This window comes from Humulus lupulus, chromosome 3 (genome assembly GCF_963169125.1).
Source record: "Humulus lupulus chromosome 3, drHumLupu1.1, whole genome shotgun sequence".
Lineage (NCBI taxonomy): Eukaryota > Viridiplantae > Streptophyta > Magnoliopsida > Rosales > Cannabaceae > Humulus > Humulus lupulus.
In genome coordinates, this window is record NC_084795.1 from 240,717,515 (window position 1) to 240,744,762 (window position 27,248).

Sequence of the window (27,248 nt, forward strand, 5' to 3'; positions counted from 1 at the left end):
CAACCCCAATTTTGGTGCCTCATTCACATGTCCCTAGAAATGCCAATGCAAATCCATGAGGAGGGGTTGGCACAGGCTCACAAAGACAAAATGTTCCAACAAACCCTCCTACATCGCGATCGGATCATCGGGCGCAGAGAGCTAGAGATAATGGAGTAGAACATAGGTGGGATAATTTAGTCCGCCCTGATAGAACAAGGATTTCCTCACAAATAAGGCATTCCCCGTCACCTATAAGACATCCGACGCCACCTCATCCTACACGGGACATTCTAGCTTATGGAGACAGGAGAAATGTGTTGAAAATCCAGATCCTCGACCCCAACCGCTAGCTGTAAGCTTCGAAAATGGGAGTAACTAGACCAAAAGTCATCGTAGTGGTTGGTCTGAGGGAGACCTAAGAAATCAGTTGAGTTCAGCACAGAGCCCTCGGTACGATCAACAGCCCGATTTGCGCGATTGTTTGAATTCGCAGAGGAGGAATCCAGCTAGGAATGAAGATGTTAGTTATACTCGAAAAAAGGGAGGTCTGTCCATAGTACGTGATAATGGGAATAGTGCCCCACAAAACCAAGCTCGAGCTTGGAGGGACAATAACCCATCAAACGCATACGATAGAATGGGAGCTGGTGAACAGCCCCCAGGTAACCTAGGGACTAGAGACCAAACCCTCAAGAGACTAGCTCTGATGGAAGAGAAAACGAAGAGGCTTTTATCTGGAAAAGACAAAGACAATTCCAACTTATAGGATGATCTCGAGCCTTTCGCTCCAAATATTGTGGCGGCCACATATCCGGTAGGCTTTAGAATGCCATTGTAACAACCCGAAATTACTCTTAAGGCTTAAGGGCCTTGATTAGTGTGTCGGGAGGGCATAATTGGTATTTATGTGAGTAAATGATTAAATGCATGATTATCTGATATGCATGATCCTATGATTATATGGATATGTGAAATGCATGTTTATGAGTATTAGATATGCATGTGGGCCCTGTTTAGCTTGCAATGGCATATTTGTAATTTTGGCCCGTTGAGTGCTTAAATGTAATTATATGTGATAAATTGTTGAGACCACATTATTATATGGATATATTTGCAGCATATGGCTCGAGACGGTCCTAGTGAACAGTTTGGCAAAATAATGACAGCGAGGATTTATACCCGGCTCGGGGGAGTCTGGGGGGTATATTTGGGAATTTAGCGAATATATTGGGAATTATTAGGTGTTGGATAAATAACTGGGATGTAATTGGATGAAGGGATTAATTGGTGAATATTAGGAACACTTGAGGAATTAGAGGGAATTGAAAAGAAATGACTATTATACCCTTAGAATAACTAAATGGATAAGTAACTCTATAGGGGTATTTTAGTCATTGATTTTGGCTAAAATTTGACCCATTGAGGTATTAGAAGGAAGTAGAATACACTATACCAAAGGAAGCCTTAACCTCTCTCTTCCCTCCCCTTTATGCGATTTTTCTCTCCCTCTCACTAGAGGTAATTAGACAAGCTGAGTCTATTGGAAGAGGATGGATGAGGATTGAAGGCTTGTGAAGCAAAGTTAGAGGAGTTCTTGAGGAAACTAAGGGGAAAATTAGTGGCTGAAGGCTTAGGAAATCAAAGGCTAGAGTTGGGATAAACTGAGGTTCAATTTAGGGGTCATAACCATCATGAGGTTATCTTTAAATTATGTGGCTAGTTATGTTTGATTTGCTTGATTTGTGTTCTTGAATTTGAAGATCAAGAGGCAAGTTGGACTGGTTTTTCGGTAGAATATAGTTGCTGAATTAGATTGTTTGTTTTAGTAATATAGCTTTGATTTTAAGTTTGATTGAGTAATTAAAAGCCTTAGAATTCTTGTTGATTTGATTGAGGTTGATGAGTTTTGTACCTAGAAAATTCTTGGTTAAAGCTTAGTAGTTCATGGCTGGGAAGAAGAAGAGGAAACCCAAAATTTTCTGGGTCGAAGGGGGCGCGCCGCGACCTAGCCAGAAACTACCGCGGTGCGTGTGGCCCTTATGGCCTGGGTGGCTCTCTGATTTGGGGGCGCGCCGCAACTTTCTTGGCCAAGTCGCGACCCGCCTGGGAAGTTTGGTCATGGAAGAGTTCTAAGTATTATTAAGGCTCAGGGATTCGAACCTAGGGGATTGGGACAATTTCTACTACCCAGTTTAGTAGAAATTGAGGTCCCAGAGGCTAGTTTTGTTCACTAGGTATTATGTTTCTAATTGGAAGTTGATAGATATCCATGTACTTTGTGACTAGGTTTATCGTCAAGGGTCGAGGCTAAGGACCGTGCTCGGAATCATTTCACCTTCTCCGCTTGGAATAAAAGGTAAGAAAACTGCACTCTTTTATGTGGATAAGTTGGGACTAAGAGTTCCCTATATTTTTTGCAATGTTGTATGATGGTATTATGCCATGTGAGTATGAAATAAACGGCCTAAGAGTGCCGGAATTAATATTGGCGCACAAGGACGCGGCTCTGCCACTGGTAGCTGAGGTTAATTAAATTATCACTGAGCTTGGCCTAAGTGAGCCAGAGTCAGTGGGTTGAACATCGGGCTCGGACTAAGTGAGCCGAAGACAGTGACTTAAATAAAGGTTGCGACCTAAGGGCGTCGACCCTAGCTTTTGTATGATATGTTTACTGTTGTTAATCTGATGATCATGACATGTTAAATACTTGGTTAAAAGAATGTTGATTTGTTTATTATTATTGCTGATTATGTGAATGCGGTGGACTACTGAGTATCTGGTTATGCTTTGTGAGTTATTTGAATACTATTATCGATTATGCTATGTTATATGGTTTTCTTGCGGGGCCTCGGCTCACGGGTACAACGTGGTGCAGGTAAAGGCAAAGGCAAAGGCAAAGGCAAAGGCAAGATGAATCAACCATGGGTTGGAGAGCTCTGGGGGCGAGGTGTACATTGTCAGCTACTTGACCGCCATAGTTGAAGGTTTGTGCAGGGGCAGAAACCTAAAATGTGTATTTTTCCATTAGAGTTGCTTGGTTTATTTATGACACCTGGAAATTTTGTAAATACGTCTTTTAAACCCTGATACGAGATCCCATGTACTAAATATTCATTTGAATGAAAATGACTTGTTTATGACCAAAATCTTTTAATCCTAACATGTTTATGACTTTCGATTCACATTTTTATTTAAATGATTTGGTTAGCAAGTCTTGCATTATTTTAAACACACAGTGTAATGGTCTTGGTTATCCAGGGCGTTACAAGTTCGTATCGGAGCGGTCTAGTTTTCAGGGTTCCTGAAGACTGGCTGGACATGTACACTCGCTGCTAAAGAGAAGCTCGAATCAGGGTCTTGAAATTGAGTACCTAAGATTATATGCTTAAGTATTTGAATAAAAATATGAATGCATTAAATGGTATGATTAATAGGGAGCATGAGATATTAAAAGGGCCTGACCCTTGACTGTTGTGTGATGAAATTGAGGCGTGCTGATTAGCATTGCTATTGCATGTGGATGAATATTTGGATAATGGATTGTATACTGATTGTATGTGGTGAGTTGTTTAAATTGAACCAATATGATGTACCTGTTTATTGGTATATGGAAGGAATGATAAGTGTGAATGTACCTGGTAGCAATGAAATTTGTTAACTAAATGCATAGTATTGTAGATTGGTGTTTATTATGCTTTATGTGCATGATTATTGTGGTTGTTTGGGCCTGGCCGTGGGGTGGTTCTGTATATGATCATCAGGGCTAAAGGGTTTAGCCGGTGATGGCAGATGAATTCATATTGTTTGTGCTTAAGATTGTTAAGTGGGCCTGGTATTGTTATAGTGAGGGTTGTAGATGATAGTTAGGGTTGGAATCCTCCATCCGCCCTTGAAAGTCGCAGCAGATATTCGCTAGTATGTGAGTAAAGCTGTGAGGTCTGATAGAGGAGACTAGATGGGTGAACAACATGCTTTTCTGGGGAAAGAGCTGCTTTGTATATCTTGACAGTAGGGTTACCAATGTTGGTTTAATTTGAATATATAGATAGATAAGAGTACTATATGGAAGGCCCAGGAGGCATTATCCTTTGGTTTTGAGGAAGGTTTGGATTTGCCTAAGATTTGGTCGGGGGATGGGTATAGCTAATCCCATCCTTGATTACATAAAGATGATAGGTCGTGATAGAGTGGTTGCGCTAAGTAGTTGTGGCAGAAGGATGCCTGGAAATGGTACTCAGACCCAAAATGTGTCATAATGGGTTGAGAGGAGTTCAAGCAGTGGTTTGATAAAGAGATTACTATGAAATAGTTGAAGATGTGGAGACTAATGAATTTATGAACTGGATTTAGAATGGTAAGACAACGACAGAATATGTCAATAAGTTGGTGGGTTAGTCAATCTGCTTTGGAAATTGATACAAGCAGATGTAGTCGGAAATGATGACTTATTTAAGGATTAAACTCTGGGATGGGCCAGAGCATCAGGGCCGCTCCAGTGATGAGATCTTCATCTGCACTTGGGCAGCAGGGAGGGCCATGTTATTTAAGATATACGGAATGAGGTATAGAGCGTGAATGCCGCAGGGCAAGAGATGCAGACGACAATATTCCTATTGGTGGAAATTAGCACTACAAGAAAAACTGCATTCCATAGCGTTTTTAAAACGCTGTCTTTAACAAACGATAGCGTTATTACAAACGCTATATTATCCCATGTTATTAAAAGTCTGGACCTTTTCATAGCGTTTTTAAATTGTGATGTAAAAATGCTATTGAAAGATATATAATAGCGTTTTAAAAATATAATTAGATGTCAGTCATAGCGTTTTATGTATGTAGTCATTGATTATGTTAAATTGAAAATACTTACTTTTAATAGCGTTTTTCAAACGTTATGCAGAAATGATGTTGAAAGGTATACAATAGCGTTTTTAAAATGTAATTAGTTATCAACCATAGTGTTTTATGTTTGTAGTATTATTTACTTTTAATAGCGTTTTTAAAACGTTATGTGAAGATATGCAATAGCGTTTTTAAAATGCAATTAATTATAAGTCGTAGCGTTTTATGTTTGTAGTCGTACTTACTGTGAATAGCGTTTTTAAATTGTCATGTAAAGATATACAATAGCGTTTTAAGAATGTAATTAGTTATTAGTCGTAGCGTTTTATGTTTGTAATTATCCTTACTTTTAATAGCATTTTTCAAACGTTTTGTAAAGATATGTAATAGCATTTTGAAAATGTAATTAGTAATCAGACATAGCGTTTTTTGTTTGTAATCATCCTTACTTTTAATAGCGTTTCTTTATTGTTATCATTAATCATTTTCCTAACATTTATTAATTGTCATATGAACAATTTCATGGCATAACAAAAACTTTTATATTTTTTTATCTTTTAACATATGAATAATTGCAACAAATGATAAACATATAACACATTAAAAATTATACCTTAACATAAATTCAAATATTCTTAATATGTTCGCTACATAAAGCTAAAATATCAATATCCCAAAAGTACGAGTATATTGCAAGACAAAATACATAAGCAAAAGTTTTAAAACAAACTGATTCATAATTTGTTGATCATGGGCGTCCCTCCAAAATATTACACTTCATTCATTAGTTGTGCACCTGTAAGAGTGAAAAATATATAAAATTAAGAAAACAAATGTAGCCAAAATAGTTGAAAACACATGTTCATTCATTAGTTAATTTTATGCAAAGATACGTACCAAAGATATCTACCAAGAAACAATTGAATTTCATCCATTATGTTCATTTCCTATATATTTTGATGATATAATTAGTTACTACAGCTGATTTGTTGTACTATTTATAAATCATTTTTAAGTTGCATGAAATTTTACCTCATTGTAACTTTATTAGAAGGCCAAGCAACAGTGCAACCAACCGCTTCTTCAATTGTACTCATATGTGATGTTGGTCTCCATAAATATGCAGTAGGTTTCTTAGCAACATCAACCCAAACTCTCATTGCATTAGGCCCAAGACAAAGATGATGCACCTCACATAAAGGATCACTAGAAGACCATCGACCTTCTGCAACAATTTCTCCACTTCCATTCCAATCAAGTAAATTGCAAGCATTGTTTTCAAGAGTGAACTTCAGATTATTAACACTCTGTTACATGATAAAACATATATTTATTTATAGATAATATTGATACTTAAAAAATTAAAAGTGAAATGATAGGTAGTAATTAAAATTGTAGTTACCATAGGAGAAGGCATGTGTGACTCCGCTTCACTTGGTTGAGTAAACCCCTACAAGTTTGAGAATAATTTAGTCATTTATAATTTTCAATGAATAGAGTAAAATAAACAGAAGTCAATTAATTTAATTTACCTGAATGTTTACACTTTTTGCAATAGTATTAATAAGATTCATCATCTCAGACATTTTATTCTTCATCTCACATTGACTTGATTCCAATTGTGAAATATGGTCATCTCTTGCTCTTAGAATAGCTAACTTTGTATTAGTTACTCCCCTCCCATTAGCTAATGATCTACCATTCTTGTCAGGACCAAATATGATAGTGAGAGCATCTTGTACAATATTCTGTGTTGTGCATGAATCTGGTTTTTCATTTGCAAGAACTTGTAGCTTCTCCTATAAATCATTTCAAGTTGACTGTTAAATAAGTCTATGTGCATACAAATACATATGTTTCTACAAACAAAGGGTAAATTACTTACAATAATTTCAGCAGCTTGTGCATTCACAGGTTCACCATTCTTCTTTGTGTGTGTCTTTAAGAAAGCTTGAACTCTTGTTACAGGTTTTGAGCTTTCCCTACTCTGTATCCAAGTACATTTTTCAGAAAGAGAACATATATTTTCTTATGTTTAGCTACCAAAAATATTTATTAAGTTTTTACCATGTCATCCATTGTTCGAGCATATCCTCTCCTGCTGCATGTATGTGGGATTTGTTTCTTCCTCATCTCTTTAAACTTATTGCTAATCGCCTAAAATAAATAAGAAATGAACCAGCGATTGAACATACAGAATACCAAACACTACAGCAGTAAAACGAAAAAACTAAACAAGTATTCTAGCAATAAAACAGTAAACACAGTACACATAATAGTTTTTCAACAATAAAACAGTAACTATGGCAGCAAAGAAAAGAGTATGTAATAAACACTCCAACAGTAAACACTCCAGCAGTAAAAGAAACATACAGAACCAGTATTCTAGCAATGAAATAGTAAACACAGTACAACTCCTCCTGAACAGGGATGGGATGGTTGGTGGACTGTGAATGGTGATAATAGTGTCTCTTGAATAGCTTTGTCAAATAAATTTAGAAACACATTTTCAAGAAGAGAATTGGAAAAAAATAAATCATTTAAAGTACAAAAGTTTCATGAAAACAGGGCAGCAACTGCTCACATAATTTGAATACAATTAAGCCAATTGTAAATTTGGAATCTGAAATTTGTTTGTGGTTGCAAGAGTTCAAATTTAGAGCATAAAGATATTCTAAAAACTAACCATAATTGTAGTCTCAATGCAGCTCTTGAGGCCAATAGAGTTTAACTTTCATATGTGCATATCAAGCCATGACAATCTAATGTTGCAAAGATTATGCAGAAACTACTAAGGATTTCTACTGCCTTAATTTGATCAGACCTGAAATAGTTTTAATTGACTGATATAGCATAATGCATTGTTCTAGAATAAGAATATTATATACTCCATAACACCAAGAAAAAAATATCTTACTTATCCAATCTCTTGATAAACATTTTCACCTAACCAGATATTGAACTGGGTTTTGTTTTCTCTGTGAAAGCCTTAAAAAAAGAACCTTTATCTGGATCATCAGGACTAAGCCATGACAAAAGAAACTACACCCTTGGTTGACTTGCTCTTTTTGCAACCCAAACTGCCTTCTTGTCCTTATCATTCTTAAACCAGATTCCTATGTACTCATTGCTTGAATCACCAGAACTGAAGAATTCTAGCTCAAACACCCCATTAGAAGAAACCAAGGTTTCATAATTATACAAAGTCTCTCCATTCAGTTTAAGGGTATTTTGTCTGTTATACTTTTACATCAAATTCATTCCTAAAAATATTTTCATCGAGTGTAACAAGTTCAAAAATAAAAAAATTAGCATAACAGCCTCTTAAACTATTTGATTTAGTAAATTAGTTCCTAAATTATAAAATACAACAATTAAGTTCCTGAATATGATTATTTTTACTGATTGATTGTATTGCATTACCAAATTGATAAATATGATTGAGCAAAAATACAAAATACATCAAACTATGACATCTTAAACTATAAACCCAAGATCTCTATATTGACCCTTTAGCAATGTCATGCAATCTTTTCCATCAATAATGCGTAAAAAAATTCACATACATAAGACTTAATTACCATTATTTAACGAGATTAGAGACTTAATTACTATATTTTATAATTCATAGACCGATTTGGAAAGAGTTGAAATGCTAAAAATCCATTATACTTAGTATAATGTAATTACATTATTATTATATAGTTTTGGATTGGAGATGCAAAATCATATCACTTTCCAAAATAAAAACAACAAGCCATTCATTTGGAGTTTCAACACAAATGAAGATCAATGTTACATTATAGTCCAGTGAGCCAGCAAGGCACACTAGTAGTCTCTATATGTACAGCTAACAGGCAAAAAATGAGTTAACCAACGAAAAATTAAACAAATTGTCACTAGTCAGTAATGAAATTATTGACTTGGAGAGAAAAAATAAATAAATAAAAAGACCAACGGTGGTAAGTCAATTTCTAACTGCAAAATTTATGCCCTCAAGTAATGCATAACCTGACTTGACTGACCTCATTATATTTATTATACCAACAAAATCCTACCCCCTTCCCAAACACTCCATTCAGTCTCCTTAAAAATGACTAGTAGAGAACAATGGGCTGACCAAGTAAGAATGGTGGTCAATATTGCAGCCTCCTTAAGACTTCATTTTTGGTTTTATGTGGCATATGTTATTAAATACAGATGGAAATGGAAATAGAATATATATTTCCTTGAGGGTTGACAAACTAGAAAAAAAAAGAGAATATTTAAATGGTAACACTTCTATGGTAAGATTTTTTTTTTGCCCCTTAATAAAATTGACTCTATGTTAATTTATAGGCTAGTGATGCCTATAACCTCTGTGTCATTTCTTCTCTGTAGCCAGACATGTCTTCTTATTGTTTATTCTATTTATGCACTCAAAATTTTATATATATATTAAATAGAATATATATATTCAGTTCAAGTTTTAAATGACAGTGTAACTATTGCTCAAATATATACATTTATATATATATACTCAATTCAATTTTTAAATACAAGGGAAAGCATAACTTAATGTGTACTATAAACAACCTTAGCAGCAAGTGCAAAAGAATAATGAACTTCTTTTGCTAAATACAACTTTAATGAAAATTAAACCTGCTACTGTTTATAGTGAACACCATGATTATAGATACCAAAAGCATTAAAACTATAATTCATCAATATCAGAGATGTAACAGCTAAGTAAGCAATGAGTGTTTTTTTTTTCTCAATCTTTCTCCTGATAATAAACCAAACTGAAATAAGTATGGTACCCAATTTATTTGTAATAAGCAGAATCTATATAATACATATATCGAAATTTTGGTTACCTGAAATTGTTTACTGGTTTTTTCACGCACAAATACTCTCCATTTAGTTTCTGATTTGATATTATCAGGCTTTAATTTTAGTCGTTCTTGTTCATTTGGTAGCTCGTTCAGCTTAGTAACTAGCCTGGACTTGGAAGATCTCCACAGGTCTCCCATTACTTTCATACACCAGTCTCGTTCCCAATCTTTGTCCACCTTATACCTTGTCTGCATTCACACTAATTTATGAGTATTCACCTAAAATTTTTATCTTTTAACACATGAATAAATATAAGTTTAGAACCTGGATTGTTGACCACAAAATATCTTTCATTGATTTTGGAACCTTTCGCCAATCAGCTATTGTGTATGGTACAAGTTCCCTTACAAGAGGACCTATAAATGATGAAAGACTAACCGAGCCTTTCCCTACAGCTTGCCCTCTGGCATTAAACCTTACAGTAATACGACCATCAGGTTGGAGAGCAATACCTTTCAGCTTTGTTGGGCCTCTTTTTCTTTTGTTTTGAGTGACATGCTCTGTAGAGTTAACTAGAAATTCTTCCTGATTATTATTGAGAGGCACATCTTCTTCATGAGCAATAGATTGGCGATGGGAGGACCTTGTATTAGCAGCAGGAGAACCTTTGGTTGATGGCCTAATCAACCTAGACTTGGGTGACTCGTTCATCATAGTTTTTGAATTCTTTTGTGGAGTGTTAAAATCATCTTCAAAATCATTGTCAACAAAATGGCGCAGAGATCTTCTTGTTTTGTTCAGGTTGTGGAGTGGAGATGTTGCTTGGGTTCTACCTAACGCAGTTGCTCATTGTGGGGACATGTTTTCATCTTCGTTGTCATCCTCATTTGTTGGATTTATACCAAACGCTACTTCATAAGATCTTTTAGATGCAGGTGGTGAATCCATTACAACTTTAGTAGAGGATGCAAAACGAAGCTTCGATTTCTTCTTCTCTGCCAACTTTCCAAACTTAGCTGCTAATTGCCTCCTCTTTTCTGCCACAATTGCTTTCAAAGCACCAGGTTGCAAGTGAACTTGAGTTGAAGGTGATCCAACCTCCTTTTCATTGACTAAACCTCCATCCTTTTCATTGACTAAACTTCCATCCTGCTTCTTTTTTCTAGTCTCCATATTGTACCTGTATAAGATTAAGAGTTTAAGAGATTTAGTTAAAAGTAATTTGAAATATGCACTAAATTTGCATCATACAAAAACATGTATTTTAAATATGACAATCACAATGCTCAAGTTAAGGAAACAATTTTTAAAGCAGTTCAAGAAACTTAATAAGTACAATAATAAAAAAAAATCATAAAAAAGTAATGACTATACATTTTATGATTAATAAGAAAATGTTGTACTTTTTAACTTTGAGCAATCGGATTCTCATCATGTTGGTCATCATATATTTCTGATTCGTAGTGTCCTCTTGGTGGAGCCTTTAACACAATATACCAATTTGAATTTTCATTCTCCCTTGCGTAAAATATCTGTTTAGCTTGTGAAGCAAGTATAAATGGTTCTCTAATAAACTCTTTTTGTCCTTGGTGTAGGTTTACAAGAGTATACCAATCAACCTTCTTTACACCCTTGCCAACATGTGCCCAATTGCACCTAAATAAAGGGATATGAAAACTGTAATAGTCCAAGAGTATAATCTGATTAATTAACCCATAATATCCTACAACATCAGCCAATTGTGCATCATCTTTAGCACTAGATCTACACATTGTTGTTGCTTCCATATAAACACCACTATTTTGTGTCGTTCTCTCTGCATCCTTAGTATGAAATCGCTGCCCATTAATAACATATCCCTTATAGGATATGACTGCTTTACGAGGACCATGTGCTAATCTTGATAACATAGCATCAAATTCTGCAGTAGAAAACTACAGAAGGAAACATTTTTATCACATAATTTCATCATAATTTCAGATTAATACAAATTAAATAGTGTATTGGCCCATACCTTTTCTTCTAACCACAAGGGAAAAAGCTCAGTATGTTGTTTCCAAAGTAGAGTGTGATTGGTTCTTAAAGTAGTGTTATTCTTTTTTAGTTGTTGTAGATGCATCCTATATTTTAAAAAAAAAAATTAATCACCATCAATAATTAAGCGACAGTGAAATTAGAAGATAATAAGTTTATCCACTCACTCTAAATATTGCTCTGTGACAGCTAAATTGAATAATACATAGCGATGTGCACTAGCTAGATCCTTATCATTTAGTGTAACAGTTACACCACGATGAAGTGGACGACCTTCAAGTATCACATCACTATCATTATATTCGTTACGTCCAATGATGGAACCTTCGTCATTAGATTGTTTAAAAAATGATGCACAAAAGCGTATTGACTCATCTGCAATGTAACGTTCAGCAATAGATGCCTCGGGATGTGTAGGTTGCATCACATACCCTTTAAGTAACTTCATATATCTACAAATAAAGAAGGAACCTTCCTCATTAGTTAAGGGAAATTCATGTTATACTATTGAAAGGTTACTAAGAATATTTACCTTTCAAAGTGATACATCCATCGAAATTGAACAGGACCACATAATAACACTTCTCGTCCAAGGTGAACAACTAAATGTACCATAGGGTCGAAGAATGAAGGAGGAAAATATCTTTCAAACATACAAATTGTTTCAACTACTTCTACTTCCAATGCTATGATTTCTTTTACGTTAACCACATGTTGGCATATTCCATTAAAAAATTTGCTAAGTCTTATAATTGCCTCTCTTGGACCATCCTCCATCAAACCTCGAATGGCCACTACCAGCAATTGTTGCATTAAGACATGGAAATCATGAGACTTAAGCCCCATCAACTTACATTCCTCAACTACTACACAGTTACTAATGTTTGAGCTATAACCATCAGGTAACTTTAAATCAAATAACCTTTGGCAAAACATTTTCTTCTCTGATCTAGAAAGTGTGTAAGTAGCTGCTGGAAGTCGTATAATCCCATCTTTCTCCACCGGATGCAAGGCCTTCTTGATACCCAAATCCTTTAAATCCAATCGAGCATTAAGATGATCTTTGGATTTTCCATTCAAGTCCAACAATGTGCTAATAATACTATCACACACATTTTTTTCTATATGCATAACATCCAAATTATGACGAACTAACAAAACCTACAAAGATTAAAGACACATCATTAACAAATTGAAGTTACATTTTATAAGCTTAAACTTTCAATTTTAAATAACTTCAAAATATATTAAACTAACCTCCCAATATGGTAGAATGAAAAATATGGATTTCTTCTTCCACATTCCTTCCACCTTATTATCCCGACTCCTTTTTTTGGGATTCATATTTTTTCCAAAATAGTTGGTAATTTGATTTAGTTCTTCAACAATTTCACTGCCACTCAAAACTTTAGGGGGACCTCTTTCTTCTGTAGCTCCATTGAACCATGCTTTCTTAGACCGATATGGATGATCAAACGGGAGAAATCTCCTAGTATTTTGGTATGAAATTTTTTTACTATGTTTCAGCCTAGTTGCACATGTATCATTACCACAAATCGGGCAAGCTGTCTTGCCTTTGGTTGTACACCCAGCAAGATTTCCATATGCAGGAAAATCGTTTATTGTCCACAACAACATTGCCTTCAAATTGAAGAAGCTTTTGTCGAATGCATCATAAGTATGCACTCCATTATTCCACAATTTGTTTAAGTCTTCAATAAGAGGCTCCAAATAAATATCAATATCGTTTCCAGGTTGTTTACGACCTGGAATCAACAATGACAAAAATGTATTTTCGTCCCTCATGCACAACCAAGGTGGTAAATTATAGATAACAAGCATCACTGGCCAACAACTATAAGTGGAGCTTAGACTTTTATAGGGGTTAATTCCATCAGCAGCTAGTCCGAGCCTAAGGTTGCGTGGTTCAAGATTAAACTCTGGCCATCTTTCATTAATGGAATCCCAAGTAGGTGTATCCACTGGATGTCGCATCTTCCCATCAAAACTTTTATGAGTGAAATGCCACCATAAGTTTTCAGCCATTTCTTTTGATCTAAACAATCTTTTCAATCGGGGTATTATCGGAAAATACCTCAAAACTTTGGCAGCCTCACCAACTTTAACATTCTTTGTGTTTTTATCAACTTTCCATCTAGAAACACTACACTTAGGACAAACATCCATTTTAGCCTTCTCCTTTCTAAATAAGCAACAATCATTAATACAAGCATCAATCTTTTCATATTTCAAATCGAAATTTCTCAAAAATTTCCTAACTGAGTACATGGAATCAGGAAGTACATTGTTTTTGGGAAACATATCACAAAGGAGTTCTAAAAGCTTTGTAAAACTTTTGTCTGTCCAACCATTCAGATTCTTCAACCTATATAAAGATACAATTGATGAAAGTTTTATGTATTTCTCACTCCCTTCATATAAAGGAGTTTCCGCATCCTCCAACTTCTTTTGAAGATCTTCGTTAACAAATTCATCATCTTCACCACCTCCACAACCTATATTATTGTCCACATCATCCATGGAAGCAGTCGTGTATAAATCAAATGCATCCATATCATTCGAAACTTCGTCAACTTGAGTATCAATGGGTTGCTCTCCATGGTGAACCCAAATACGATAAGTTGGATCCATTCCGGTTATAACTAAGTGCTCAAAAACATCATCAACAAAATGATGATTTAAGTTTCGACACTTCTTACAAGGACAGATAATTTTATTTGGAAAACCATAATTTCTTTCTACCATTTTCACAAAGTCCCATGCCGCATCCGTGTACTCTTTTGTAGCTCTACATATTTTTAAAAAAAAAGAGATTAACCTTAATATATTTTCTTAGGCCTTCAATATTACTTGAAATTTAAAGTTATTTTTGAAATAATACCTGTTTAGTTTCACCCAATTTTTGTTCAACATTTTCTTCACTTAGCTGCTATCTAAGCTAGCTATATAAGTCCTAGTCTTCTTCATAATAAAAAAAATAAAAAAAATCAGATCAAGAGAAAAAAGGACAAAGATATTTAGTTGTTTATAAATTTATTTATATGTGAGGAGTGTGACATATATAGGCAAAGATACTTTGCCTTATAGGATTCATACTTTATCAATTGTTCAATAAAGAATATGAGATCAAGTTCAAAACTGGAGTAGAGACAAAGATCACAGTGATCTTTGTTCTTCAACCAATATAATTCTTGTGTTGGTTTCATTATTTCTTTTCTTCTTCTCTATTTAGTTTTTTGGGCTATATTCATTTTGGTTCACTTCTGTTTTTACTAACATTACATTCTGCACTCTACACATTTATTTAAATGTGCCATTGAATATGTTGTTCTAGTTTTGAGAAAGAGTTTCCTTTTAACTACTGACTTTGTTATTTGATCATGAGTATAACATTTAGAACAAGAGATAATACCAATACAAACAAGAAATTTAGTTCAAGTTTGATTTAAACAGAATAACAAACAAATAAGATAATTCAATCTCTATAAGCATATAAGGCCATTAAGGATTAAACCTGATGCTCTACAGAAATGTCTTCTCTCTCTCTCTTTAACCTAAGGTAGAAATGTCTTCTCTCTTTAACCGAAGGAAAAGTACCTGCAACAATGCACAATATGAAGTTTTTAGGGTGTAATCAATAAAATGATAACAAATAATAATAAAAAAAAAATAACAGAGAAGATATATAAGTTACTGCCTGTATGTTATGCCACCTTAAAAAAAATGAGGAACAAGTTTGAGAGAATACAATAATGAGCAAAGGAGAGAGTTATTGTGCAAACATTAAAACAATTAATAGACAAACGAAACCAAATATCTTGAATGGAAATGAAAATTAGTTTCACTTTCTTATATTTAATATAACTTGTAAATACTATAGATAAGAAAATGAAATTCAACACAAATCAACCAAAGACAACAAGTAGCTAACATTCTTTCAATACATATAAATACACAGATATAATAAACCCAACAACTATTTTTTTTAGGAAGACTAGTAGATGTTAGAATTGTAGAACACTCAACAAAAATGCATAAACATTAATATCCTAATATTTAAGCTACAATTAGAACAAGTTTTATCTTTCTTTCTTTCTCTACAAAAAGAAGAAATTAATTAAAATATCTAAAGAATATTCTATTGATTGTTTTTGCATATACAACAGTGACAAAAAAAAATTGTAATAGTATTGGGAGGGAGGGAATTATGAGCTTGTGAATATTCTTGTTCTTGATGTTGATGTAGTTTGAGTGACATGAAAACATGCATGCACAGACACATTTTGTACATTGATATCAAGTGAAACTATCCAGAAACATAACACTTACTTTTTGGCAAGTCCACCCGTTGTTTATGTTCGTGGAGTGAATCCTGAATAACTGAAATCGACGAAACAAATAAGCATCGAGCCTGTGCATCAATATTCAGGATTAGTCCAGCAGAATAAATGATCATTTAAGCTTGTTAAGGCATAAAGGACAGTTACGAACTAGTATGAACAAAAAACGCCAAGTACAGAAACACTATACCAACTTCAACACCAGCAAAAACACTCTCCAGAAATTCAGATGTAATGACCCACTACTCTAGACTATTTGGACCATTAACGAAACTATACATAAAATGTACATTTTTACGAAAATACCATAATTTATTGAATAACTTGCAAAATAAGAGTTATTTACAAATAAACAGAATACTAAGAAGGATTATGGGATCCAATTGTTTTTAAAAACAAAAGATGATTTAAAATAAAAGACATTACATAATTGGTGCGGAAAATACACATAAAATCATAAAAACATAAAAACATAAAATGAGACTACATCCTCGAATCGAATAACGCTCGGCCCCTTGACTCCATTCACCATCGATACACATCCTCCAAGCGTCACGAATCTTACCGCCTCTAAAGCTTATTTTCCTGCACATAAAACAAAAAGGAATGAGCCTAATGCCCAGCAAGGAAAATCTAACACATAGTCATACACATAATTTCATAAGAAACATAAAAACTTAACATAATACATATAACATACACTTATTATAATGGCCATTATTACTTGGGGTCCCATAGACTAAACAAGCATATGCCCATGGGATTAGTGGGGTCCTACTAGCTAAGTAGGTCATATGCCCATAACCCATTTGGGGTCTTGTTAGTCATATGGGTCATATGCCCAAGCCTACAAACATATATACATATCATAACACATTTAATAACATAAAACATATAGATAACATAAGCACATTACATATTGATTCTAGCCTATTTTCCTTACCAAAGTTACCGGGATATAATGGACTGAGTTGGGACTTTTTGGAACACTCCTAAAACCATAAGAAAGAGTGAGTCTAAAGAAAGGATATGAAATGAAAGAGAATAGGAAGACTAAACCATAAAAACATACTTACCGACTTATATGCTTAAGAACTTGGATTCCCTAACCAAAATAAGAATGAGGTTAGGGGACTGAGTAGAAGGTTTTGAGAAAGGAAATAACATGAAATAAATGAAGTAGAGTTTCGGGTTTACCTCAAAGATTTGCAAGATCAATCTAACCTCCACCGAAATACTATAGAACTCCCTTCCCAAAGTGTTTGATAAGCTTATGATGTTTAAGCTTATAGTTTTTCCCCAAACCAGGTGTTTGCACTCTCACTCTCACTTAACACTAGCAGCTTCTGAACTTAGAGCAAATGGTGAATAATGGCTGGGTACTAGGTCCTATTTATAGAGTTTGGGAATGAAAATATCTTGATTTTACTTGAATAAAAATAATGGCTTTTTAGGTGAAAATCATTTGAATAATCGTTCAGCAGAGGCTGAAGACTCGTTCAAAAGATGCTGGACTGTTGAAGGAGTTTGAATGGCTGAGAGGAAATGAATTCAAAAACATTTGAAAACATACTGGAGGAGGCGATATATCGCCCCCTGTAGGCAATATATCGCCTGGGCCAGTATGCCCGAGGCGACCGTGCATCGTTTCGTGTTTTCCGTATTTACGTGCTGCGATATATCGCCCCCTATAGCTGCGATATATCGGCACATGCTGAATAATTAAACACGAAATTACACATTTTTAGCTAAGTTTGAATGGAGTAAACAGCCTTGACTAAGCCCTCAACGTATTCAAAGCTGCTGACTGACCCTATAACATTCAAATTTTACCCTTATTTAATTTAATCCTCCAAAATACTTAATCCTTAATTACCATTCATAACATGTGCTTAAAATCCTATTGGTTGATGTCTAAACCTTATAATATAATAAATATAATCCTTAATATCAGTCACATTAATCAAACCTTAGGTTATACTTAATATTCTTAAACTATAGGATAACCTTAGAAAATCTATAAGTACTACTATGAGTGTCCAAATAATTCCCAGTCTGAACCAAAAATCCATGGTAACAAAGATAACACTAAACATACTATGATACTACTAAACAATTAGCTAAGTAAAGTTCTTGGACACTACATCAGAACCCGTGTAAATTGCTTTTATTGTACTCTTGTGGTCCTGAAATGATTGAAACAGAACTCATATAAACTGCTTTTATCATTAGGCAAAACTGATAAGATCTTCCTGCTTCAAACAATTGCTAACCCAGTAATTCAGAGAAAAAAACAGCAATAAAATCCAGACCAACCGATAATTCAATTCCAGCCAGAAAACAGTAAAGAGAGAGAGAAACAATTTAGTGCCCATCAAGTGTTCTTGTATCAAAGTTGGTAGATAACTTTAAGATGGAAGTACAACTTTAAGTTTTCTGAATCCAATCATAGTTTTGATTTGTTTTCTTTAATTAGTACCATATAATTCACTCCAAGTAGAATGAAATAGCTCACTTTACCTTTATATTTGGATATTAAATAGAACTCATCATAGAGTATATGACAAAAATAGAGCAAACTCATATAAGAAAGTAGATAATATGCCAATATTGTTTTAGTTAGTTTACATACAAAGTATTGGCTTATAAATGTATAAATCAAAATCAAAAGAACAAAAAACAAGTAAAATATTTTTCAACAGCCCAGAAATTGTCTATTTGATAAAAAATAATTGAGAACAAATAAATAATCCCATCATTTCATCACGAGAGAAACCTCTAAGAAACCAACTCCACCAAAAATTGACTTAATTTCATTTCACCTACGAGAATCTCAGCTCAGTACATTATTAAAATTTCTTGAAAACCCAAATGCTGATATACATAAATTAGATTAATCAAAACATAGATATGGAAATTAAAGAGTAACATTAGATACCTGATAGAGATGAAATGCAGAGAACCAACGAAGAGAATTTAGGGGGTGAAGTTTTCTTTCTTTCTTTCCTTTCCGTTTTTCCTTTCCTTTTTTCCTGAGAATTCAGGGGAAAAAAAAAAGAGTATGAAGAGAAAGCACTGTATTTGGGTTGAAGATCGACAAGTAAAAGAGGCCAATTTTTCTTCTTTTTTTGAGCAAAGCCAACTCAAAAGATGCTTGGGAGACAAATCATTAGGGCACAATTGGAAAAAACTTGAAAAGGAAGTTGAAATTTTCAGGGAGAGAATTGAAGACATGGAAATGAAGAGAGAGCAAAGCAATGAGATTTTGTCTAAATGCTTGGAGTCTCTTTCATCAGCAAATGTGAGCTTGGAAAGGATCATAAAAAATGTGGCTGTAGAAAAAACTGATGATGATGATGATGGCAAGTTCATTAAAGGCATAGAAAAGAGTGATTCAATGTGTTTGGAATTGGAATTGACTGAAGAGCTATTGGTAGTTACAAGACTTGCTTCTGAGGCTGAAGAGAAGGTGAATGAGTACAAAGAATTGAGGAAGAAGGGGAAGAGGGAGTTGGAGAATAGTGTGGTGAGTTTGACAGAGGAGAATAGAGATACCAACAGTTTGCTGAGAGTAGCCTTGTTGGAGAAGGAAGCTGTGGAGAAGAGGTTGAAGGTGAATAGCGAGCACAAGAGAGTTGCCCTTTTGCAGATTGCGGAGCGAGGTTTGCAGAGAGTTGGTTTTGGGTTTATGATGGGAAGTGGGAACACTGAGCAATCACTAGAGAGTTTTTCAGGAACCAAGTCAGATAGCAGTGAGTGTGAAGAGGATGCAATATTTCGTAATTGTTTTTATTCGTATCTATTAGATTTTGCTGATTTTTGGTTTGTATTCTACAATTGACTTAATTGGGTAGTTAATAAAATTTATATAGATCTGGCTCCCCATTCCCCATGGTCTGTCTCACCAAATCATACCCGAGAGAATTTTGGTTCAGAATTTTCTTATATGATCACCACGCTCCATGCTTCTTATTGATTTATTTTATTGGGTCTAAAATCTGGACTTGATTTCGAAATTCTGACAGGATGATTTACTTATTTGTATGTAAACTCATACTCTGACGTAGAAAATAGGTGAATTTTTACTTTTTAAATTTTAGGTGGATTGGAGATCTAGACATATATGTAATTAAGATAGTGGGGTTGTTGAAAATATATAAAAGTTTCCAGGATTTTGATGAGGTATAAGGGTGTGGCTCTTCTAGTAATTGTGAATTTTAGCTGTGGGTTCATTTCAAATTTTATAGAAATTACTTGACCTGTGCGTTGTGGTGCCTAGTTGAGCTTGTTAGTGATATAAGGTTGTAAATTTTCTATCCTCTCCACGAATAAAAGCCTGGTATGTATGTACTAAGATTACCTTACTTTAGTTGATTAAGAATGGCCAACACCAATTTCATTATTAGCCTGAAACTGGAACTAGATGATTGACCTTTGAGAATCGGACAAATGTTAAAACTATCTAATTACTGTCATTTTGAAATTTTCTTATTAGGCATCAACTGTGGAGAGGATAATGAAGAATTTACGGCTTGAGATAACTAAGTTCAGGCGATCTTTGGAAGAATCCAGGTATACCCTTTACCATTCAATTACTAAAGAGAAAACTACAACATTTTTAAAAACAATTCTATCTGTTCACATCTTTCTATGCCCCTTGGAGTTTCTTTTTGGTGTTTTCTATTACTTAACATCAGCACTATGCCCAGGTCAGACACCGATTGCAGAGTCTTACAGAGAAACAAGCTCAAATTATTGAAGAAAACAAGTTATACATCAAGGAGTTAGAGGAAAGAGAGAGAATTGTTTTTAAAAATGAGTTTAATGTATACAATTAGAAGAGACAAAAATGCATGCACTTACTTGCTTGGTAGAGGTGTACTTCGGAGCTGCTTGATTAACTGAGAGAGAGTGATCGGACGGGAGAGGCACCGACTGAGAGAACCGAGAGAGACCCTTAGCTGTGCTGACTGAGAGAACCAAGATGCGGGTGGGAGAGGCGCTGGGTTCGTCTGGGTTCCTCTGAGAGAGATTCACAGTGAGCGGGTGGGAGAGGCACTAGGTTCGTCGGCGCTGGGTTCGTCTGGGTTCCTCTGAGAGAGATTCACAGTGAGCGGGTGGGAGAGGCACTGGGTTCGTCTGGGTTCCTCTGAGAGAGAGATTCACAGTGAGTGGGTGGGAGAGGCGGGTTCGTCTGGGTTCCTCTGAGAGAGAGATGGATTATGCTATGGAGTGAAAATGGAGAAAATGGGAGAGACGGGTAACGTGGGAAGAGAGAGAGAGACGGGAATGAGGGAGGGGAAATGGGTTTTTCTTTGTCTTTTCCTTTTTCAATTAAGCTGCTTTGACAAAAAAAAAAGATAAACAATAAGCACCAATGAAATAATACTCCCGCCAATTAATGAACAGTGTGTTGTATAGATTATGTAACTTTTTAATAGCGTTTTTTTAATAATGTCCAAATGCAATGCTATTAATGAAGCTTTTTCTTGTAGTGTAGTAAGGATAGATTCTCGGTAATCGGAATAGAAGGACCCCTTACAGCTCTATGGCTCCTGGTTTTGACAGGAAGGGGTTTACAGGTTAGCTGTGAGGATGGTGATGAGACCTAGTGATGTTGTTTAATATGCATCGAAAGCAGGAGACACCATCTGGAAAGACACCAGATAGGGGCACGATTTCTATATAGAATGGTTCAATATGTTAGGATGGATTGCTCAGGACTAGAGAATGGAATACTAGAATGCCTTGTTTCATTCAAAGCTCTGGGCTAGTTCCTCAGAAGTAACCAGTTGACATGTTAGTCCTCGTTCTTGGTTATATAACGAGATGAAAGAGGTCAGTGTTGCGTATCTCTCAGGAGAGGTTCAGATGTGTAGTTTATGTCTCAAGGTTATTATATGAGGGGTTTAAGATCTTAGTGTGTGTTGGGAATGAATTAGAAACTTCTAAGAGAAGAGTTGGAACGCAACTAATAAAGAAGTTCGTAGTGAATGTAATTAAGCTCGTCTTATGAGCGCCTTGTTATGGGCCTAAGTGGGGGCTAATTTTTTAAGAGACAACCATGGATTGTAAGGAACATCACCTGAAGTATATTAGGTGGACTAAATGGAAACTGAGTTGAATAGTCGAGATTCAGATGGGTGTGTAAGGAATTGTTGGATACGTTTCAGAATTGGGCTATGGATAGACTCGGTATCAGGGACACTATTAAGAATGGTATTAGTTTGGTAGAAAGAATTACTGATCCAGTTGAAGAAGTATTTGACTTAGGGATGGATTAGACGGAGCATCGTATCATGGGAATCATTTTCATCGCTTGTAAAGGATGAAGAGTTTAAATGCCTGGTTACAAGACAGAACAATGTCTTTAGGAATTGATCTTCAATCTGGTTATTACCAGCTAAGGATCAAGGAAAGAGACATTTAAGGAGTTATTACTTGTACCCAGTGGGGTGTGATGGATTATTAGTAAAGGTTCTTAACTGACTTAAGCTTCAACAACACATGTAAGTTCAACAAGCAAAGAGTACAGGAACAATTTGGGTGAGGCACCTTTGGGTTTGTTAGAGATGCGTTGATCTACTTCACAGTTAGAAGCAGAATATGGACGACTACTACACTGATGATGCTAAGACTGAAGCAGCATGGTCACAGGTAAGGTTCAAGAAGGTATTAGTTTCGTTTCTTCATGGGTAATCAAGGTCACGCTGCATGAAAAGAAGGGATTAGGTATGAAGAGATTCAATCTGAAGCCACAGAAAAGTTACTGAAGAACGTTGGAGGAATAAGAAGCATATTGGGACCGGTAAACATGTCATCTACTACCTGAAGTATCTTTGAAGACAGCTACACCAGAGATTGGAATAACAGAAGAACTTAAAGTTAGACTGAATGGACAATTTTGTACCAGATTTTCAGAAGACAGAATGAGGATTGGTTAGCACTCTTTGATATAGGAATCTTCATGTATGGATGGATACAGAGGGGTAACATGAAGGACCTTATTTTTGTTAAGACACGAAACTGTAAGTTGTACTTCGAAGGCAAAGACGCGACCAGTTATAGACTAAAGGGATGATGGTTTGTGCCTCGCAGGAGCTGAAATAATGGGAACATGGCTGGTATACATGGAACATTAAGTATAACATAAAGGGTTTGAGTGTTAGGTCATTTGTAAGAAACATAATCCTGAGACCATGATTCAGAGAGAACTAATGGGTGATTTATGTTAGAAACCCATGACTGCACAAGGGGAAAAGTAATTTGGAAGCTGACCCTCTAATTGGGAAGATTTGTGTCAGTGGATAGGACGCCACAAATTACAGTATGGTCAGACGAGGTAACAATCAAGATTGATATTGCACCGGTGATTGGTTATGGACAGATATATATTTCTTTGGACAATGGAATTCAGGAAGAAAATCTTGTGGAAATTATTAAGAACTCCACCATTGTAATATGAATTATGATATGAAGATCGGATGAATGATCTGATGGAATCTGGTGTGGAGATGAAGGTCCTAAATGAACATTGTACTACCTTCTAAGGCATATGGTAACCAGGAAGTTTAAGTGGATGATAAGATCTAATATTCGGATAGTGGAAGGTATAAATGATATAGTGGTGGATTGTAGGAGTGGACCACATTAGACTACAAGTAAAATGATTGGACTTGGAAGGTTACAACTCAGCAGATTGAGTTTGCATACTTTGGTTCATGTGAACTGGTGACGGGACATGGTAATTGATAGTGTCGGGTTGAGGTCCTTTAATTTTCCAGGTTCTGGAAAGAAATTAGAGAATGAAGGGAAGAAGATTGGAATCTAGAATTGGTGGTTGTCTGCAGATAGAATGGCAATCAGAAGAATTAATGGTGGTTCTAAGGAATCATGCATTGAATGTGCAAATATTTGGGATATTAAGGAAAGTATAGTCCTTCGGTGAATTAGTCACAGTGATGAATGCTAGATTACAGCTAAGGTGAAACGACATAAGACATGGCAAGATAGAAAGCGAGAGGTACAGGTTCTAGGTGAAGGAATGGAAGCCAGTGGGTATCGTGGTTTCATATTGGTTCAGGGAGAAAACCAATGAAACTGTTAGAATCATTAAGGCTGAAGTATCTGCCTATCTAAAAAGACATAAGAGTTTTTAAGTTGTACACTTTGGAACATGAAGTTTCAAGATAAGAGACAGACAAGAAAGAGTATGATATTCTGGGGAAGAATGGGAGTTTTGGCTTCTGATTCGGTAAGAGTTCTGAGATCGTACCAAGGTTTAGGCCAAGGGCCTTCAAGCTAACCTTACCCTAGTATGGGTGATGGCTTATAAGTATTACTGGCATCAATGAAAAGATGGAAAAAAAATGATCGCTGATGAGATAAACAGACCCTGGGGTTTGAGCAGAGTTGTTATGCAAGGAAGGGTTAATGGAATTATAGTTATAAGAAAAGATCGTATGGAGCAAGATTGTCACTCTAGTTATAAGAGTGTTGCTGGAAGATGAAAGGTAAAGAATTGGACTTTGGATTAAGGTCAGAGGTATGAGTTTTACTACCTGATGTGTTCGAATCAATGTCAAGGACGAAATTGTTATAAGGAGAGGATAGTTGTAACAACCCAAAATTACTATTAAGGCTTAAGGGCCTTGATTAGTGTGCCGGGAGGCCATAATTGGTATTTATGTGAGTAATTGATTAAATGCATGATTATGTGATATGCATGATCCTATGATTATATGGATATGTGAAATGCATGTTTATGAGTATTAGATATGCATGTGGGCCCTGTTTAGCTTGCAAGAGCATATTTGTAATTTTGGCCCGTTGAGGGCATAAATGTAATTATATGTGATAAATTATTGAGATCACATTATTATGTGGATATATTTGTAGCATATGGCTCGAGACGGTCCTAGTGAACGGTTTGGCGAAATAGTGACGGCAAGGATTTATACCCGGATTGGGGGAGTCTGGGGGGTATATTTGGGAATTTAGCGAATATATTGGGAATTATTAGGTGTTGGATAAATAATTGGGAAGTAATTGAATGACGGGATTAATTGGTGAATATTAGGAAAACTTGAGGAATTAGCGAGAATTGAGGAGAAAGGACTATTTCACCCTTAGAATAAGTAAATGGATAAGTAACTCTAGAGAGGTATTAGAAGGAAGTAGAATACACTAGAACAAAGGAAGCCTTAACCTCTCTCTTCCCTCTCCTTTATGTGATTTTTCTCTCCCTCTCCCTGGAGGTAATTAGACATGCTGAGTCTTTTGGAAGAGGATGGTTGAGGATTGAAGGCTTATGAAGCAAAGTTAGAGGAGTTCTTGGGGAAACTAAGGGGAAAATTAGTGGCTAAAGGCTGGAGCTGGGATAAACTAAGGTTCAATTCATGGGTCATAACCATCATGAGGTTAGCTTTAAATTCTATGGCTGGTTATGTTTGATTTGCTTGATTTGTGTTCTTGAATTTTAAGTTCAAGAAGTAAGTTGGACTAGTTTTTGGGTAGAATATAGCTGCTGAATTGGATTGTTGGTTTTAGTAATATATCTTTGATTTGGAGTTTGATTGAGTATTTAATAGCCTTAGAATTCTTGTTGGTTTGATTGAGGTTGATGAGTTTTGTAGCTAGAAAATCCTTAGTTAAAGCTTAGTAGTTCGTGGTTGTGAAGAAGAAGAGGAAACCCAGAATTTTCTGGGTCGAAGGGGGCGCGCCGCGACCTAACAGGGTGCGCGGCGGCGCATGTGACCCTTATGGCGTGGGTTACTCTCTGATTTGGGGGGGCGCCACGACTTGCCTGGTAAAGTCATGACCCGCCCCCCCTTTGGTATGGGAGCTTGCTCTCTGGCTTGGGGCAAGTTGCGACACACCTGGTAAGTTTGGTCTTGGAAGAGTTCTAAGTATTATTAAGGCTTGGGGGTTCGAACGTAGGGGCTCGGGATAATTTCTACTACTCGATTTAGTTGAAATTGAGGTCCTGGAGGCTAGTTTTGTTCCTAGGTATTGTGTTTCTATTTGGAAGTTGATAGATATCCATGGCCTTTGTGACTAGGTTTATCGTCGATGGTAGAGGCTAAGGACCGTGCTCAGAATCAGTTCTCCTTCTCTGCTCCGAATCAAAGGTAAGAAAACTGCACCCTTTTTTGCGGATAAGTTGGGACTAAGAGTTCCCTATATTTTTTGCAATGTTGTATGATGGTATTATGCCATGTGAGTATGAAATAAACGGCATAAGAATGCTGGAATTAATATTGGCGCACAAGGACGCGGCTCTGCCACTGGTAGCTGAGGTTAATTAAATTATCACTGAGCTTGGCCTAAGCGAGCCAGAGTCAATGGGTTGAACACCGGGCTCGGACTAAGTGAGCCGAAGACAGTGACTTAAATAAAGGTTGCGGCCTAAGGGCGTCGACCCTAGCTTTTGTATGATATGTTTACTGTTGTTAATCTGATGATCATGACATGTTAAATACTTGGTTAAAAGAATGTTGATTTGTTTATTATTATCGCTGATTATGTGAATGTGGTGGACTATTGAGTATCTGGTTATGCTTTGTGAGTTATTTGATTACTATTATTGATTATGCTATGTTATATGGTTTTCTTGCTGGGCCTCGGCAAACGGGTGCAACGTGGTGCAGGTAAAGGCAATGGCAAGATGAATCAACCATGGGTTGGAGAGCTCTGGGGGCGAGGTGTACATTGTTAGCTACTTGACCGCCACAGTTGAAGGTTTATGCAGGGACAGAAACCTAAAATGTGTATTTTTCCATTAGAGTTGCTTGGTTTATTTATGACACCTGGATATTTTGTAAATACGTCTTTTAAACCCTATTACGGGATCCCATGCACTAAATATTCATTTTAATGAAAACGACCTGTTTATGACCAAAATCTTTTAATCCTAACATGTTTATGACTTTAGATTCACATTTTTATTTAAATGATTTGGTTAGCAAGTCTTGCACTATTTTAAACACACAGTGTAACGGTCTTGGTTTTCCAGGGTGTTACAGCCACAATTGTCAAAATTTGATGGAGATTGAGATCCATTAGACCACCTTAGAATGTTTAACACCACAATGATGGCCTCCAATGTTGGACTCGATCTAAGGTGTATTTTATTCCCTGCAACTCTGGTCGGGCTAGCCAAACAGTGGTTTAAGCAATATAAAAGACATTCCATTAGCTCGTGGAAGAACTTTT

General features: G+C 35.8%; 1 protein-coding gene across 1 annotated transcript; it reads right to left on the bottom strand.

The window, feature by feature from the left end:
- Positions 1-10,853: 10,853 nt before the first annotated feature.
- LOC133825502 (uncharacterized) lies at positions 10,854-14,607 on the bottom strand. Its single transcript, XM_062258433.1, has 6 exons — positions 14,576-14,607; positions 12,931-14,482; positions 12,206-12,834; positions 11,841-12,125; positions 11,654-11,759; positions 10,854-11,573 (listed from the first exon to the last, which is right to left on the bottom strand). The coding sequence occupies exons 1-6, from the start codon at positions 14,605-14,607 to the stop codon at positions 11,046-11,048; spliced, it is 3,132 nt and encodes a 1,043-aa protein (XP_062114417.1). The 3' UTR covers positions 10,854-11,045.
- Between the last annotated feature and the right edge of the window lie 12,641 nt (positions 14,608-27,248).